This window comes from Plectropomus leopardus, chromosome 4 (assembly GCF_008729295.1).
Source record: "Plectropomus leopardus isolate mb chromosome 4, YSFRI_Pleo_2.0, whole genome shotgun sequence".
NCBI lineage: Eukaryota > Metazoa > Chordata > Actinopteri > Perciformes > Serranidae > Plectropomus > Plectropomus leopardus.
This window is the reverse complement of record NC_056466.1, coordinates 25834256-25851095: the sequence shown is the minus strand read 5'-3', so window position 1 is coordinate 25851095 and position 16840 is coordinate 25834256. Positions and strand designations below refer to the sequence as shown.

At 41.0% G+C, this 16840-nt stretch overlaps 1 protein-coding gene across 1 annotated transcript in view; it reads right to left on the bottom strand.

Annotated features, from left to right (window-relative positions):
- Nucleotides 1-16840, bottom strand: part of helz (helicase with zinc finger) — a 64706-nt gene that overhangs the window by 768 nt on the left and 47098 nt on the right. The window contains exons 23-32 of the mRNA XM_042484739.1: nucleotides 16472-16700; nucleotides 13781-14075; nucleotides 8031-8076; nucleotides 6775-6962; nucleotides 5703-5907; nucleotides 5479-5561; nucleotides 4828-5341; nucleotides 3528-3792; nucleotides 2573-3236; nucleotides 596-887 (exon numbers count right to left, since the gene is read on the bottom strand). Coding sequence (XP_042340673.1) covers nucleotides 596-887; nucleotides 2573-3236; nucleotides 3528-3792; nucleotides 4828-5341; nucleotides 5479-5561; nucleotides 5703-5907; nucleotides 6775-6962; nucleotides 8031-8076; nucleotides 13781-14075; nucleotides 16472-16700 — 2781 coding nt within the window. The remainder of the gene's footprint in view (nucleotides 1-595; nucleotides 888-2572; nucleotides 3237-3527; nucleotides 3793-4827; nucleotides 5342-5478; nucleotides 5562-5702; nucleotides 5908-6774; nucleotides 6963-8030; nucleotides 8077-13780; nucleotides 14076-16471; nucleotides 16701-16840) is intronic.

The following is a 16840-nucleotide window of genomic DNA, read 5'->3' as shown; positions in this document are numbered from 1 at the left end:
CACTAAAACTAACAAAACTAGAATTACCACCTTGTGGTTGTATGCCTTCATGAATCTGTCATGTTGCAGTTACAGCTGACCACCAGAATCCAGGAATTCGGATTCACAGTGACCTTTACTTTTGACCTATGACCACCAAAGTGTAATAAGTACACCATTGACTCAATGTGGGCATTTGTGCCAAATTACTTGCTTTCACAAGAAAAAAAAAACAAATGCAAGTTCACAGTGATCTTGACCTTTGATCTTTGGCCACCAAAATGTGATCAGTTCATTTTAGGGTCCAAGTGTCATATTTGAAAAATTCCCTCAAGCTCTATGTGAGATATTGCATTCACAAGAATGAGACAGATGAGGTCACAGTGACCTTGACCTTTGACCACCAAAATATAAGTTCTCTGGTGAGTCCAAGGGGACGCCTGTGCAAAATTAAAAGAAATTCCCTCAAGTCGTTCTTGTGATATTGCTTTCACAAGAATGGGACAGACAACCCGAAACATAATGCCACTGTTCACAGCTGTCCCAGGTGGGGAAGCAGAACAGCTCAGTGTATTAGAACACACTGCCTCACAACAGCATATTTGCCGATACTTACCTAGAAGGTCCCGGTGCTGAGCGAGTGTGCCGGCTCCGTTACATGGAATGTTCTGAAACGGACCGGGACCCCCACCATTACTGGGCCAGAGGTCATGTGAAGGGTAACCATAGGGGGGGTGCGGGTGCTGATGATGCTGTATGTGTGGATGAGGGTGGTCCTGGGGGTCTGACGTACAGGGCTGGGACTGCTGTGACAGGGCGTTGTGGGTGTTGGCTGGAGACGATTCATCTGGATAGCTGGAGGAGATGCGGCGTTGATAGAGAGGCCGGCCTGGACCTCTGGGTTCATACTGCACGGACAGCAAAGACAGGGATGAAAAGAGACAAGGGAAAGAACAAGCTACTGAGTCAAACAGGATGGTGAGCAATATGACGTTAAAAAGAGAAGTGACGTGTAGCTCTGGAGAAGCAGTTATCTATAAACAACAAGCACAACATCTTTTTAGCACTTACTGATCCAGTAATAGGGGAATAAATGAAAGAAAAAAACACTCTTGTGCAAGTACTTGCCAAATCACTGATAACATTCTGCTCCATTACTGTGCTTTATTTTTTGTTATTTTTATTACTGTGCTCATTGTTTTATGAAGATCAAACTACCACAGTATTTATATAACTAGTCCCTCTAGTGAAAGTCTTACTCATCAAATTACACTTGCCACTACTAAAAACAAGACAAGAAAACAAGTGTTTAACACTTGTTTGCTTTACCACATCACACATCCATAATCCATCTTCTCCTTTAATACATTTGAGCTACACATCTTCATATTCATTCTGCATCTTTGTCACATGTAGGTGAGATGATTAAATTAAAGTAAATTATCCAAATATGCCTGTCAGCACAAATGATTTAGAAACTGAAATCACTACTTCTTGCAACATTTAGAGCTGGGTGTTTGGCAGAAGCCTGACTGGGCTTATCCAATTGTAATGCTTACAACAGTGCCAGTGTGGAGACAAACCATTTACGGTATTTAGGACGGGTGATGCCCAACTTTCCCCTTTTACAAAGATTGTCAGACAAGTAGAAAGAGTGATAAACAAGTTGTTTTGTACACTTTGCAATGCAGGGCTTCTTACAAAATTGTTTATTTATGCTGGCCCATCATGATTAAAACATCTGCAGCCATGCAACAGTGTTATATTTTTGGAGCTGGATGGTTCTTTAGGAGGGCTGTTGGAATATGTATACTGTTATGTTACGGTTATTGACTGCACCACACTCTAGTAGCACAGAATGCACTCCAGGCACAGACGGAGCAGCAGAACGACAGGTGTAGTGAAAGTAAAACTTAACTGTTTTACTTTTACTTGCCACTGGTCAATTACCCACTTTGCAATAAAAACACCACAAACTGCTCCCCGTCAGCTACCGCCCGGCACAGATTCTAACTCTGTGGAAAACACTGCAATGAACATACAGTACTGTGAAATACAACAGTTCATAGTTCTCACTAATGTCTGCAGTGAATTCTACACTTTACACTTGTATATATGTTAATATGTATAGTCTCTTAGTTTTTAGTTTTTTAAGCGTATACCTTTTATATTCTATTAATATTGTTTGCTCTTTTTTCTCTTTGTTTTTACTCTATGGCGCTGCTACACCCCAATTTCTCAGTGTTGAGATCAATAAAGTATATCTATCTATCTACCAATCTACATGTGACTTTGAGTGCTGAATAAGTTAGCCACATCAAGACGGGCATGAATTGGGTAATTCCAATATGAACCCCAAAACACCATCCAGGATATTTTGGGATCTACAGGCATACACAGGTTTGTTCCTTCAGACACACAAACAATGCAAAGAGATGTAACTTGAAATACCTTTACTACAGCATCTTCCTTGATTATTTCTTGCCTGCACCAAAGCCACTGTACCCTAAACTCCTTTAGTTTAGATATTTATTTCTAGTTAAGAAAATTTTTAGGGATCCAAGTAATGATCCAAATAAATGAATAAACTTACCTCATCTACATTGTGAAGGGCTGTGGCTGCTGATGCTCTGGGGGACAGTGGGTGGTAGGACTCCTGGTCTGGACCTTGACTTTGTTGGTGTTGCTGCTGCTGCTGCTGTTGTTGTTGCTGCTGCTGCTGTTGCTGCTGCTGCTGCTGCTGGTGCTGATGGTGGAGTTGCATCAGGTGGACTTGCTCCTGCCTGCTGGGGTGAGCCATGATGGGCAGTCCGTAGGGAAGGCCATGGCCCTGGTTCCCTAACAGATGGTTCTGCTGCGGTGGGCTCACTGACGCAGCTCCACCGTGAGGCCACTGGGCCTCTTGAAGAAGGTATTTGACCTGGGAGGGAGGGGGGCTGGCAGAGTGGGCTGGTGGCTGGTGTGGGTAGCTACCAGTATTGTACAGGGAGTTTCCCGGGTGCTGCTGCTGCAGGGCTGGGTTGTTAAGAAGGTTGTCGTTAAGGAGATCGCGGCCTGCATCATGGGAGTAAGGTCCTGATGGGAAAGGGCCAGCATGATTGGATGTGGCAGCTAAAGAGGATGACGGGTCACCTGAGGTACGGGACTGGGACTGGCGGTACTGAAGGAGACGAGATTGGGGTGGGGGCTGCATCTCAGCTGCTTCCCGGGGTTCAGGCTGTTCCTGGGAGGGCATTTCTCTCAAGAGGCCCGGGTACCTGGGAATGAAAATTAATCTCTTTACAGGGTTCCCACACCGTTTAATGTACAAAAAAAATGGAAAAAACAAATGTTAAGAAAAAAAGCCTCTAAAAATAAAATTTTAAAAAAAAAACCCCAAACAAAAAAAAAGACGCCAAATTTCCAAGCAAACATGCCTTGCGGGCCTGCAGCTTAGTGATGAACGTAAACAACCAACACTAATTTCATCCAGGTTTTTCATGACTGTGGGATCCCTGTCTATAAGACCATTAAAAATGACAAACATACAAACTGGTGCTCAGTCTAACCTGGTGAAAGGTGGCCCAGTGGAGGCAGAAGTAACAGCTTCATCCTCTATGTTGGCACTAAGACCCCAATTAGCTGCTCGTAGCAGCTGATGGGGGAAGCGAGCCATGCCGGGCTGAGCAAGGTGAGCAAGCTGTTGGGGCAGAGGGAAGGCGACGCTGCCCTGAAGAAAAGGCCCTGCTGCTTCCCCCCACTGACCCAGTCTGGCTGCTTGCTGCTGCTGCTGTTGCTGGCTCAGGGCCTCTAGAGCCAGGGGACCCTGGAGGTCTGAAAGAGAAACTCTGTGATTAGTATTAGCGTCACTATATACTAATTTGATTAGTTTAAGAGTCACTGGTGATGTCTTCATGACTCTCTGAGCTAAGGTACTGTACACTGTTTTAGTATGAGTTATTATGTAGTTAATATTTTTATACAGGAAAGGTACCAAAAAATTAAATATTATTGCATAAATGTTTTACATATGATAGAAAACAGTTTCCGTGCCATCAAAAGCAATGCAGAATTTACAAGAATCCAATCTTTACATCAAAAAGAACTGATATCACTGTGGATGAACACATTGCTTGAGCAGTGTAATAAACAACACTAGCTTTAGTCCAACAGATAAGATACCAAGTAATAATATGGGCACACATGAAAGTGACAGTGATCTGGATGAGCTTTGTAAGCCCCTTTCCCAATTCACAAAAAAAAACCCACCTACACCCACCAACATCTAGCTTTTTAATGTTATGGGAAAAGTCCCAATGAGCACTCACACCATGGTCAAATGACTCTGCAGTACTCAAGGGTATTAAACGCCTCCGATCCGAGAGTAATGGAAATACAACACCTGAGTGAATCCCTAATCCTAGCCCCTATACTCACTAGATGCATACTCATGTGCTGCATAGCTGTGTACACAGCTCTGGTCTACTGGCATAGGAAAGGAATTGTCAAAACAAACAAACATGTACATCGGCTAATTTTGGTGGAAAAGGAGTGTAAGAGTGGGTCAAGGAAGCTACAGATAAGCCGCCTCCAAAACAAAGGATCTAAAACAATGAGTCAGATTACCAGGATATGAACTCTTTTCAAGATTTTTTTAAAACACATTTTTCATCACTGCAAGTCTCAACTAAACAGCAATGCACACGTCAAGAAAAAAATAGTAGAACAAGCAGCATGAGATCTGCTACATCCACAGTTGATTAATTAATTAACTGAAAGAAACTTTGACCAGAACAAATACAGTTACATTTAACATTCTAGCTTTAAGGATTTCCCTAACCAAGGAAAAAAATGTGATGCTCCACTCACCTAAACTGTCTCCCAAGCTTCCCTCCTGTGCGTCTTCCCCAAAGCTATTGACCCTGTTATGCTGTGACAGACCTGGGTGGTGGCCTCCTGGGTGGCCCAATGGAGTCCTAATGGAGCTACTCATCTCCTCCACCCCTCCAGGCTCCGGCCCGTCCAAAGTGGGAGACTGGACAGCTCTGTGAGCGGGTATGGGGCCACTGAAGAAGGAAGCGCTGTGGCTACCAGCAGTGTAGGCAGGGCTGAGCTGTTGCTGCTGCTGTTGACTCTGTTGAGCCATGCCTGGGTGCTGAGGCTGGCTGACCCGATAAGGAAGCCTGGAGACTGGATACTGAGGGGGGAAGGCTCTGCCACTGGCAGGATGTGGAGGAAAAGCTGGGTTGGGTGGTGCCAGGTGGTAGTTGAGGGGTCTTTGGGCAGCTGAGGGATCTTTTCGATGGAGTAGCGCATTGGGAAATCCAACTAGCCCGTCTGACTGCGAGTCTAGACTTCGACTTTGGCCTGTGTCTAAATCTCCCTGGACCAAAAAATAAACACCAAGTCAAACACCACGAACAAATATGAGTGGCTCTACATTAAACAAACAAGTTATTTATAATTTAATAATAATAATCATAATAATAAAATAAAATAAAATAAATGTCAACGACTTACCTGTTTTTCCTTCATGTCTGCAGTTTTCCTCTCTGGTGTCTGAAGGCGGCTCTGTTCTGACTTTGGACATCCTTCTAATTTACCTAAGAAAGAGTCAAAAACAAAATAAACATTACTAAAATATGATGGGCTATTTTAAATGGTTAGTTCTTTCTATTTGAAGGCATGAAGTTATAGGTCGTTTTGGGTGGTTGCTTGGTGTGGTAAATAAAATAAAGGCACACCATTTCTGATGGGGTCTGCCTGTAGCTCCTTGTCAGGGCTGGGCTGACCCATTCCTAGAGGAGAGGGGTGGGCCACCCCACTGTAAGGGATGGGGGAGCCTCGATTCTGGGCCTGCAACAGATTGAAGTTGTAGGCCATGGCTGCTGGGTGGCTCATGATGCGAGGATCCACAGCAAAGCGATTCTGGTAACCTGGCCATGGCAACTAAGGCAGTTGAAAAACACAGATTAGCAGATTATTGATCAAGAAATAATGACACAGGAAAGAGGCAAACACATACTGTGGGTTATGGACAACACATTGACAATAATGGTGATTACAAACAGTAACATATTAAACAAAACACCTAAGTTTTAGTCATTTCATTTCAATTTTGATCACATGCACAAACAAACCACTTAGAAAGTATGGCATTAATGGTTTAATGGTAATGCCTACACATACTTCTATATTGTACTAGAAATCAAGTAAAGCTTTATTGTCCATAAAATAGGGGATACAAGACAAAACATTATTTACAAATTACATTACATTACAGAAGACTAATCTACAATAAATCTCATTGCATTTGGGTAATATGACTCAAGGCAATGTTGAGGTATTATTTTGCCTGTGGTATACCAATATTGAGAACAATCAATAATAAATCTGAAGCAAATACAGTAATAGCTTAATATGATATTTTTTAACCTGGAATGGCATCTGTGAATGAGTAAATTCTAATTGCCGCCTTGCAGTTTTACATCTTGAAGTTTACTTTTATGTCTGCCCAGACTCATATGTAGCCAAGAAAGTTGACAGTGCTTTCAATATAGATGCTGCAGCAAATGAACTACAAATGTCTTAAATGCTGATGCTCTAAACGCATCTTCAACTTGGCAGTGCAGAAGATCCATGCACATATTTTACACATTTTCTCAGAGGTGCAATCTTAAAACTAAACTGATAGAATCCTTTGCAGTAAATGAAATCTATGACTTTGGCATGTGTTGCACATAGACTGGCTTAGTATATATTCTTACATATGCGCATCTGTCGGTTTCAGTTTGTTACCAGGGGCAGAGAACTTACAGGCAGGGGCATGGACATGACCATGTTTCCACCATACACGGCTGGGACGTAGAGGATACTGGCGCCTGTATGAGGATCTATCCTCTGAACTGGACTGGGTGACTTGCCCATGCCAGCAGGTGTGCCGCCCAGGGGGGGTGTGAATGCCCGAATAGGGTTTCCCATCAGCACAGCTGGGTTGGGTTGGACTGCAATGGGAGAAGAAGGCATGGTAATATAATCAACGCAAAAATTCTTACCCAGAATGTGATGACAGATCGATAGCAAGTGATGCAAAAGCCCAAGGCATATCTAAATACTCATAGCTTGGCAATGTTCAATCCTAACCTGCATGATTCTATCAGAGAGGAGGGTTAGGTATGAAAAGCCGACGAGCAACCTGTATTCAAGGTAGTGTTTTGCACAGATTTCATTTGATCTTTTATTCCGTTTAGGGTAATGGAACTGGCTGACAATTTGCAGCAGCTGAAACAAACTGATTGTCTTCCTGTAGTAAACTGCGTATCGACTTCTTGCTGTTTTGTTCAAGGCTGCATCACACTGATGGCTCCAATAGCCTCAGGCCTTCATGCATCCATCTGGGCTGCTGCATTACATTGGCTCATATCAAGCTGTCAAGATGTTTGCCTGTTTGTGTATAGGGAGCCTGAGTAAAAGGAAACACTGGAAACTCTTCCACTGTTGTAAGCCCTAACCACAAAATACAAAACATTTGGTGACAAGAGGAGAAATCCTAAGTGGATGGATTTACGTCTATATATGCTATTATGTGTCAATGTTATTGTATTTTAGTCAGTGTCAGCTGTTTTAAATTGCTGCTTAAAGGATATTGACGTTTTGATGCAGCATTTATCAACAGTGGATTATATGATGGTTATATATACCTTTCTCGCATGAGTCTCAGATTTGGCCTGTATTTGATTTCCTTCCTTTTCCTTTAGCAACATTCAGGCGAATTAAATTCTCAGCAAGCCTAAAAGAGCTACAACATGTTAACATTAAAGGCTCCAGATTGTAATTTTCTCTAGGTCTACTTCTGCATATGCCCCCGAGCATATGTCAAGTTACTGACCAAAAACTTATAGCAAGAGCAAAAGTCCAAAATCCAGGCATACAAGTAAGAAACATTTACCTATTGACATTTGTAACATGACAACACAAAGACATTACCAGGAGCAATACACAAATATTTGTATTAAAGTAGTTCCATTTAATATTTAGATAATCAATAGGGGTGGGCAGAAGCACAAACTCACCATATCCTTCAGGTGGAAGGTGCTCTGTGTGGTTTGCATGTTTCCCCTGAAAGACAAAATTGGACAGTCATGAAAAAAATACAAAGAGTTAATTGAGACAAATGATGAAGAAAAGAACAAGTCTCAGTGGTTTAGCGTGTGGGAAAAACATTTGATTTTTTGTCAACTGTAAATCAATATAGGAACTGGGCATACAGCAGCTGCAGTATGGGCCTGACTGTCCCACATCTGTCACAACAGCTATAGGGGCGACACCTTATCAGAGATGCAGCAGTAATTAAGCTGGCAAGCAGAGCACAGCTAAATGAATCTATTATATTAATATGCCATGCAGACATATTGTACTCTAACAGATCAGGCTTCAGTAAAGCACGTGGTTTTGTCTTAACACTTATCAAAATAAAAGTATCAATTACTAGAATCATAGCCAGCTAAGTTTCTTCAAGTTTTGCAATTTCAGATTTAAATATATGACAGTTTCTACAATATTTGCTCCCACTCAGGATTCCAGTTTTCAAACTACATTGGACTAATTACATATTAGAAATTGGTACACTGCCCCTATAAAGTCATCCATGGGACTTCATAGAGAAAGTAGATTTAGTCAAAAAACTGAATGGTCAAATGAGCTTTAAGGCAACCTTTTCTTTTAGTCTTGTGTGCAAGTCCCTTTTTTCATCATTCTTTCACCCATCTCTTCAATTTGTCAAGTTTGAGTCACGACGTGAATAACTGATCTGTGAATCCCGTCAGAACTGATCAGATCAATGAATTTGAAGAGGAGCTGCTGCAGAGGCAAGGGAATGCCAACTTTTAGACCCAGGGCAATTGACGATTTTCATTTTCACTGTGCCTGACGTTCTGCTGCTCCATCTGTATCCAGCGTACTCTCTGAGCTCTGAGAGTCTGAGGTAATGAATGATCAAATTGTATATATACTCCATAGCGCACCTAATGACGATCAAGCTCCAAAAATAGAAAATCAATATGTAGCGCCAGATATTTTGATTATGGCAGGCTGCCACAAGTAGACGAATGTGTGGGGAACCCTGGACACAGGTGTGAATGGAAGAAGTATATAAGTGAACTGTCTCAGCTGTCTAATTGGGCTTGGATCACTGAAACACATCTCAAAATGAAGTGTAAACAGGGTATATTACGGTCGCCTGGATATTTTAATTAAGTCAAAAGCTTATGCACTTACAGAGACAATGAAACCTCATGCAGTATAGACAAGATTGTATTTGTTGTCACAGAAGAGGCAGTGTATCCACTATACTGCCTTTCTCACTGTGACTGCTTCACTTTTTAACCATAGATTAAATTAATGTTAGAGGCATAATCAGTCAATAAATACCCTACAGACACGGCTTGATACAGCTTACACTATGGCTCTCTGTCCTACAGAACTCCACTGTCCAAAGAGACACATTCCTTGATGACCAACATAGTCAGCATAATTCTAGATCACGTTTTCCATGCAAGAACGAGTCAAAGATTTATTCTTTCCACGACTAGATGATAACCAAACTCCCTCGCTCCTCGCTCTTCCTCCTGAGGGCTTCACAATACAGCTTAATCCACTGTAGGTGTACAGAGTGTACACAGAGTGTTTGAACTGAATTCTGATCGATGTTGACACACACACACACACACACACACAAAATTATTCATGTTGGGGATTGCACACACAAACACAACCTATACATACCTGCACACACAGAGACACAAACAGCACTGGACTCTCATGAGATCTCCCCATACCTGGGTTTAGGTCTACCGATTCTCTTGTATTATTCATCATTACAGGAAAGCATACACAACAATCTACTTTGAGCTCTTTTAGCGGCTGGTTCAGTAACACGCAGTCTCTCCCAGTTGATTTTAGTGTTAACAGATAGTACTTGACAGTTGCCCCGTTCAAGGAGGAGGCAGAAATGAATGACATCCTCCATTTCAAGAGATACACTGTTTCTATGCTGATGTCATATAAAGCTGATATTTACTCCTCAGATTAGGGGTAATGGTCATATTACTAGGAAAACAGTGCAGCCTTGAGCACAAGGACATTTTTTAGTAATGTAGCAAGTAGTTATGAACAAAGTATGGAAAACAAATTAAACTTTTGACATTTTGATACAACACCACCGCCACAAACTATTACAAGAAAAAATATGTCAGCACCTTAACGAAAACAAATTAAGTAATTCCAGTAACATACTTCTTTTCCACCAAAGTCAGAACATGTATATGAGTTTTTTAAGACACGAGAAACCCCCTAAAAATAGGTGTTAGACTGCTTTCCTAATGCCAGTAGACCAGAGCTGTGTACATGGCTCTGCAGCAGATAAGTATGCCTTACTATGTGTTTGTTAATTTATTTATTTAGTTGATGCATCACACTCCACATCACTGATGGGCCAGAAAGGTTAGTTAACAGTAGTTAGCAGCATGGATACCAGTGAAAATGTTACAGCAGTTACTTTTTTTATATCTCATACTTATTCAGTCTTGCTTTCAAACTCATTGCAGACTAATTTGAAACGATGTTTGGAAAGATATGTACTTTTTTCTTGCGGCCTGTCATTGCATACTGCCAGTGAATGCGTGTCCACCTGGATGCTGCATTTCCAACATTGGCGATGGGACTTTTGAACTGCTCAATCGAAAAGATCCCTTGGACCTGGAGCCAATAAACACCCATGACCACTGCAGAGTCATTTGACCTGGGAGTTAATGTGAATTGTAACCTTTCCCATTACATAAAAAACTGAGATGTTAGCAGGTGTTTTGTGTTTTTTGTGTAATGGCAAGGGCTTTAGATGACTGTCAAATAACTGCTGGAGAATTCTGTTGAAACCACTTGTGAGACATAGCCTAGGTACCAACTACCAGATAAGTTCAGAAAACAAAGTCAAATCTGCCAGTGTCTCCTTTCCTGCCAGCCACACACAAACCACAGCCAATGTTTACAGGTCCTTAAAATATGGCTCTACTTGTGAGGCAGCATGTCATCCTGGTTGAGCTGAGGAACAGCCAAAATACAACATCACATACAATATGAGAGATATCACATACTTTGATTACACATGTAAAAAGGTTTCATTTTAATACGGCACCTTTAGTATTACATAAGATAGCAACTAATAATAAAACTGCTGTTACTAATGTAAAAGCCAGCCTCTGGTGCAGACTGATGGTGTAATAAATACACCAAAGACGTATTTGTGTAGCATGCAAGCATGCAGTGTTTCATACGAGTATGACAGACCTATATAAACTGACTGTGGTCTGACAAAATGTCACAGAAGCAGCTTTGCTTGGCTGCTATTTTAGGTTGTAACATTAACTGAGCAATGCCAGACACATCAGACTGAAAATGGTGCCCATCGTCTAGCACTGCGGTTATCTGATCTAGTCGTAGATGCCCTGCTGCAACATTTCCTCTGACAGGCATGAGTTGAATAGTGACAATGACCAACAAGGATGTTGCTGAACACTGGTTTCATAAGAGCAATTTTCTCAAACAGCGGGGGTTGGCTAAGAATGAAAAACTGCTGACTGGATCTTAAAAAGCCCTTGATGACACGCTAGCTGTCATACAAGGGGCTTGGTTGCTTGTAATGTTGCATTATTTACCATTTTGTCAAACAAAAAGAAAAAGGAGCGCCTGTAAAATTTCTTTGAGTGACAATGTGTATCAGTATATATCTGTCAAGGAAGTAGTGAAGGGCATTGTGGTAGAGATTTAACCAAAGCTGTTATAGGTTTTAGGAGAGGAGATTAGATGCACAAGAGAGACTGTGAAGGGGAGACACAAACTCAAGAATCTGTATGACAAGGACGCCACACAAACATTTCATTTGTTCCTGACACCAGCCCAAGTATCACTTTTGACTTGATGATACATAAAAATAAATAATACATAATTGTTTTTAAAAAAGTAGCAATTGAACTTGTGAATCCTCTTTCTCCAATTAGAATGACACTAATTGTACTAAAGCTTGAACTCCGAAAAGGCATTTTAATGTGAGACATATCTTAACACAAGTGTCACAGTCTTGCAAAATTGCACCAAAACACCATCTGTGTCAGAAAGCAGCACTTCACAGAATGAAGTCAACTGAAGCATATACTTCTGGTGAAACGGATGCCAAACAATAAACGTGCTGTGTGCTTCCTGATTAAATGCATATATTTTCCAAGTAATTGCAACTACAATTTGCATACTTTCTTTGCTGCCCTTGGACATATAAATATTTTGATCGTTCAAAGTCCACAGTGGATTTAATTAAGATTTTTGCACAATGTTCAACTGTCTCTACAAACGGATTTTTCTGCCATTTGTTTTGTCCTTACAGATGTCTTGTAAAATACTACAATAACTTGGACATCTAAACATGTTTTATTTGGAGAAATATAATACTCGCAAGCTACGGTGTAATTGTAATATCAGTTATCAGCAGCAGATGAGAAAAAGTTGCCCCGATTCAACCACGCTGAACCAAACAACACAGATTTTATTAGAAACTAAGTCATCTATCATTGAATTACATTTATATGGATTATTTTGGTTGAACGCCACAGTGTCGAGTATGTACAGAGGTGCCCAGAATGGTCTGACCTTTAAATTAGCAACATGCTGTATATGCGGAAGGAAACAATATATTACATGCTGCATACTGATGGCTCCATGTCTGTGTGCTGTGTGGTTGCGAGCTACATAGTAAGACTGTGCACGTGTGTCTCTAAAGCTGGCTGATGCTGCGGAGCTGCGGCTCATTAGGCCCAGTGGGTGATGGCAGCAGGTTGGCAGCTGTGGTGATTTCGTTAACCTTTACCTCAGGGCAGGCAGGGAGGACACACACACACACACACACACACACACACACACACACACACACACACACACACACACACACACACACAAAGACATTTCAACCGGAGCTGAACAATCAAACAACGTATCCTTCCGCCAAACCTGTGGTGCTAATGTGATGTTTTTGTTTTTCTGGGGCCAAAATAAACTACCATAAAGAAATTTCCTTTGGTGAGTCATTTTAACAGATATGTGCTTTGTGCCCGCATGTGCAAAGCTTTTTATCTTTTTTCATGTCTCTAAAAGCAAAAAGCACTCAATTCATTCTGGATAATGCATTTACTATTTCCACAAACCAGTAAGTGGTTACCTAACATTAGATTAACATAGAAAACCCTACATTTGAGCTTTAAAAACATCCTGTGCCTCACCTGTTTTTCTTTTATTTCTGCCTCACTACTCGGTTTTCCCGTCTTTCCTCTATCTTTCTCTCTCTCTCGCTCTCTCTTCCCCTCCCTACATTTGCAAACTCTAAATTAAGGTTATTATTCGATTTACAAAAGATGAATAACATATCCAGTAACAGGGTTCCTAAAGCTTAAAGCAAACCGGATTAAAGACTTTTAAATCCTTTTAAATGTCCCTCAAAGTAAAATTTAAGACAAATTTTACAATAACTAAAATTGAAGGAAAAAAAAAACATGAACTGACATCAAATACTTATTAGGGACAATTTTGCCCAAATATTTACTTCAAAATAAAACTTTTTTTTTTTACTTTTTATGATCCGCAGGAACCTGCAGGAGTAAAATAATAATTTTTTGACTGCCTTTCTAGCATCTTATTTGCTTTTTTTTTTATTTCTACAGTTTGATGCCCATAAAAGAAGAGGAGGGTGGATACAGTTAACCCTACTTCATAAACACCTCACCTTAGGGGGTGACTGCTGCTGCTGTTGCTGCTGCTGCTGCTGTGGACCCTGCTTGTTGGAGGCGGGCTGTGCGTGCTGAGGATGTGGATGATGGTGAGGGTGGAGGGCCTGCGATGAAGAGTGGTGTCCTTGCATCGGCCTGAGGGCACGGGGGATGAACTCTGGTGCCAGCGGGTTGAGAACATAGGTCTTCTTGAGCTCCAGGGCCTCCAGCTGAGACTTGATCTGCTCAAAGGTGATGCCATGTAGGCTCGAGTTTTCGTGGCAGATGGAGATAAAGTGCTCCCAGAATTTTCTGGAAAGGGGAAAAAATGAGGAAACAACAGATGGAGATAAGTTTAATTTCTATTCTTCTTTATCTCTCCTTGTTTGGACTGGGTGTTTCATGGATCACAGTGTTGATTTTTTCCTGCTGGCAGTGCAACGAATTAGTCCTTAGGGGCTGTATATAAAAAAAACATGTCCATTAAAAACAAATGTTGAAAAACTGGTGTGAAGCAGGTGTTCAGAGGAAAGGGAAAATGGTTAAAAGGGAAAATCAGCAAAACGATGAAGCACACCAAAGGGAAAGAAAATGTAAGCTCGGCAAAACAGGAGTAGCAGACGCAACAATGAAAAGAACAAAGAGCACAATAATCTCACTGTGTACTGTTTACAAATGAGCTGTCAGCCTTGAGGAATACAATCATGCTAAAAACTAGATATGTGAAAAAGTGAATCAATGGACTTTTGTTTAAAAGAATTGTTTGATTGTTCTTTGGCCTTATACTGTACTGGCCTTCATACAGGAGTAGTCAAACAAGAATGGGTGGGAAACCCACCATAATGTCATGGTGGCAGATGTTTCAGTTGTGGCTGGCCACCACAAATAAATGAATGTGTGGGAAACTGTGTATTAGAATGTCTTAAGTGGCCTCAAGTGATACAGCACAAAGAGGTGTGCTGTTTGAGAGCTGAACTTTTGTCTGATGCCTCATTTCTATTTCATCCCTGTCACTCGTGTTCAAAGCACCGCAATAGACAAGCAACAACTGATCGAACGTAAGACTGAAATGGCCTGTGCCGTGCCTCTATATTTCACTACAAATACCTAAATAAAGTGGCAGCTGGCAAGAGTGACACTGCTAGGGAGCAGAACGCTAAAAGGGGCCTACCTGCTGTTGACTATCTTGTATGTTAGTGTATGTCATCTCCAGTAAATATCACAATATAAATTGGGCGTTACTGTTTAAAAATTACAAGCGTTTGAAGGAAGCACTCACCGATCTTTTTAATGGTTACATATTATGTCTAATATCTCGGTAAGCATTTTGTTTACGCGATGTAACACAGTTTAATATTTGCCAGGTTCCCACTCATTTTCATAGACAAAATTTCAAATCTTTTTCCCGACATTTGAGGACGGATAATCAAAACATTTTTTTCTTTCCAAACTTGCCGGCATTTTTCAAACATTTCCAATTCAAATTCTATTCAATCGTACTTGCCTCCATACATGGAGGGAGAGACTACGTGACATCAACAACTTCAGAAAATTATTTGATATCATTTTACATTACATGAAAGGTTGCCCACGGAAGATTATTGTAACAAAGTCATTATACACAACAAAATTCAATGACTTTTCCAAAACTGTTACAAAATATCTTACTCATTCCATGACTTTCCCAGGCTTGTAAAATTAGACTGTGCATTTCCATGACTTTTGCTGGTTTCCATGACCGTAGGAACTCTTTGTAACGGATTCATTGAGGACTGACAGTCAGATGCTCGACAGCTGTCAGGAAACCGTGTAAATCATTAACATTTGGGGCTATAAGCTATTTCAACTTAACACCATCCAGTCTATTTGCTGTTTCAACATAGTGGTATCCCATAAACTTTTCACTTTGCACTACTGATCAACAACAATGAAATCGAGAAAAAAGCCACGTATTCGTAGTTCTCGATCTCCCCTACTAACTGACCAGCATATTTTATTCCCGGGAGGAAGCTCAGTGTTGACACACCAATTAAATTTCTCTATCTTTGCAGAATGACATTATAAAACAACCGCAACAGCAAAAGACCTGACATGCTATGACAGCTTAAAGAGGCAAAATCAACAGTTGCCATGGAGATGGAAAGTGGGCATAGGGATCTTAGAGTGAGCGAGTTAAAGAGATTTAAATAGAGATAGGAGGTGGAAGCCAATGGCATTTCCCCTCATAGCTGCTGTAAATAAAGTGATGACAACTAATATCTTAATCAGGTGTCCAATCAAACTTGTCTAAACTTAAATAACTTGTTCAATAGAATCGCTCGGAAATTCAATGTACATGTCATGTCATGTGATAGACCTGTATGTATCAAAAGCCTTTTTTCCTAAGAGGACATTAGAAGATAACAACAAGAAAAGCACAGGTTGAAATTATCAAATGAACGGTGGCTGAATTCAATTTAGCGGCTTTAATTTCAGGATCCTGGTTTTGTGCATGCGAGCTCGCTGTCTCTCACACTGGGACATTTGAATAGAACAGAGCCAACATTAGTCTTACTAGTTAAAGTTGAGTTTTTCCATGTCTGTTGTGAAAAAGGTCTGTTGGCTTTGGGGAACTCTGATTTAGGGAACCAAGGCATATCTACTGAAGTACCATACTGAAACAAAACTACAAATAACCAAGGTCATAAGTCAAAAGAGCCCTTATTTACCTGCAGCGCCCCACAGAGCACAGTGCTATGGGGTCTCCCACAACTGCAACCAGGGACTGGGCTCTGGTGATGGCCGTGTTGAGTAGCTTGTAGTTTGAGAGGAATCCATAGTCGAGGTCCTCCGTTGAGTCCTCAACCAGCTGCTCTTTACGTTTGATGGCCGTCTGCTTGTGTTTGCAGGTATGTCGTGTCCGCACTGTGCTGAGAAACAGCACCCGGAACTGTTTACCTGCAGAAAAAAAAACACGTCTTTTGAAGTTTCTAAGTACTCTGGGAAATGCTTTACAAGCAAAATGCTATACAAGCAAAAGCAAAGCAAAATATTAGAAAAAACAAAGCCATCTTATAAAGGGTATAACTTTCCCATTT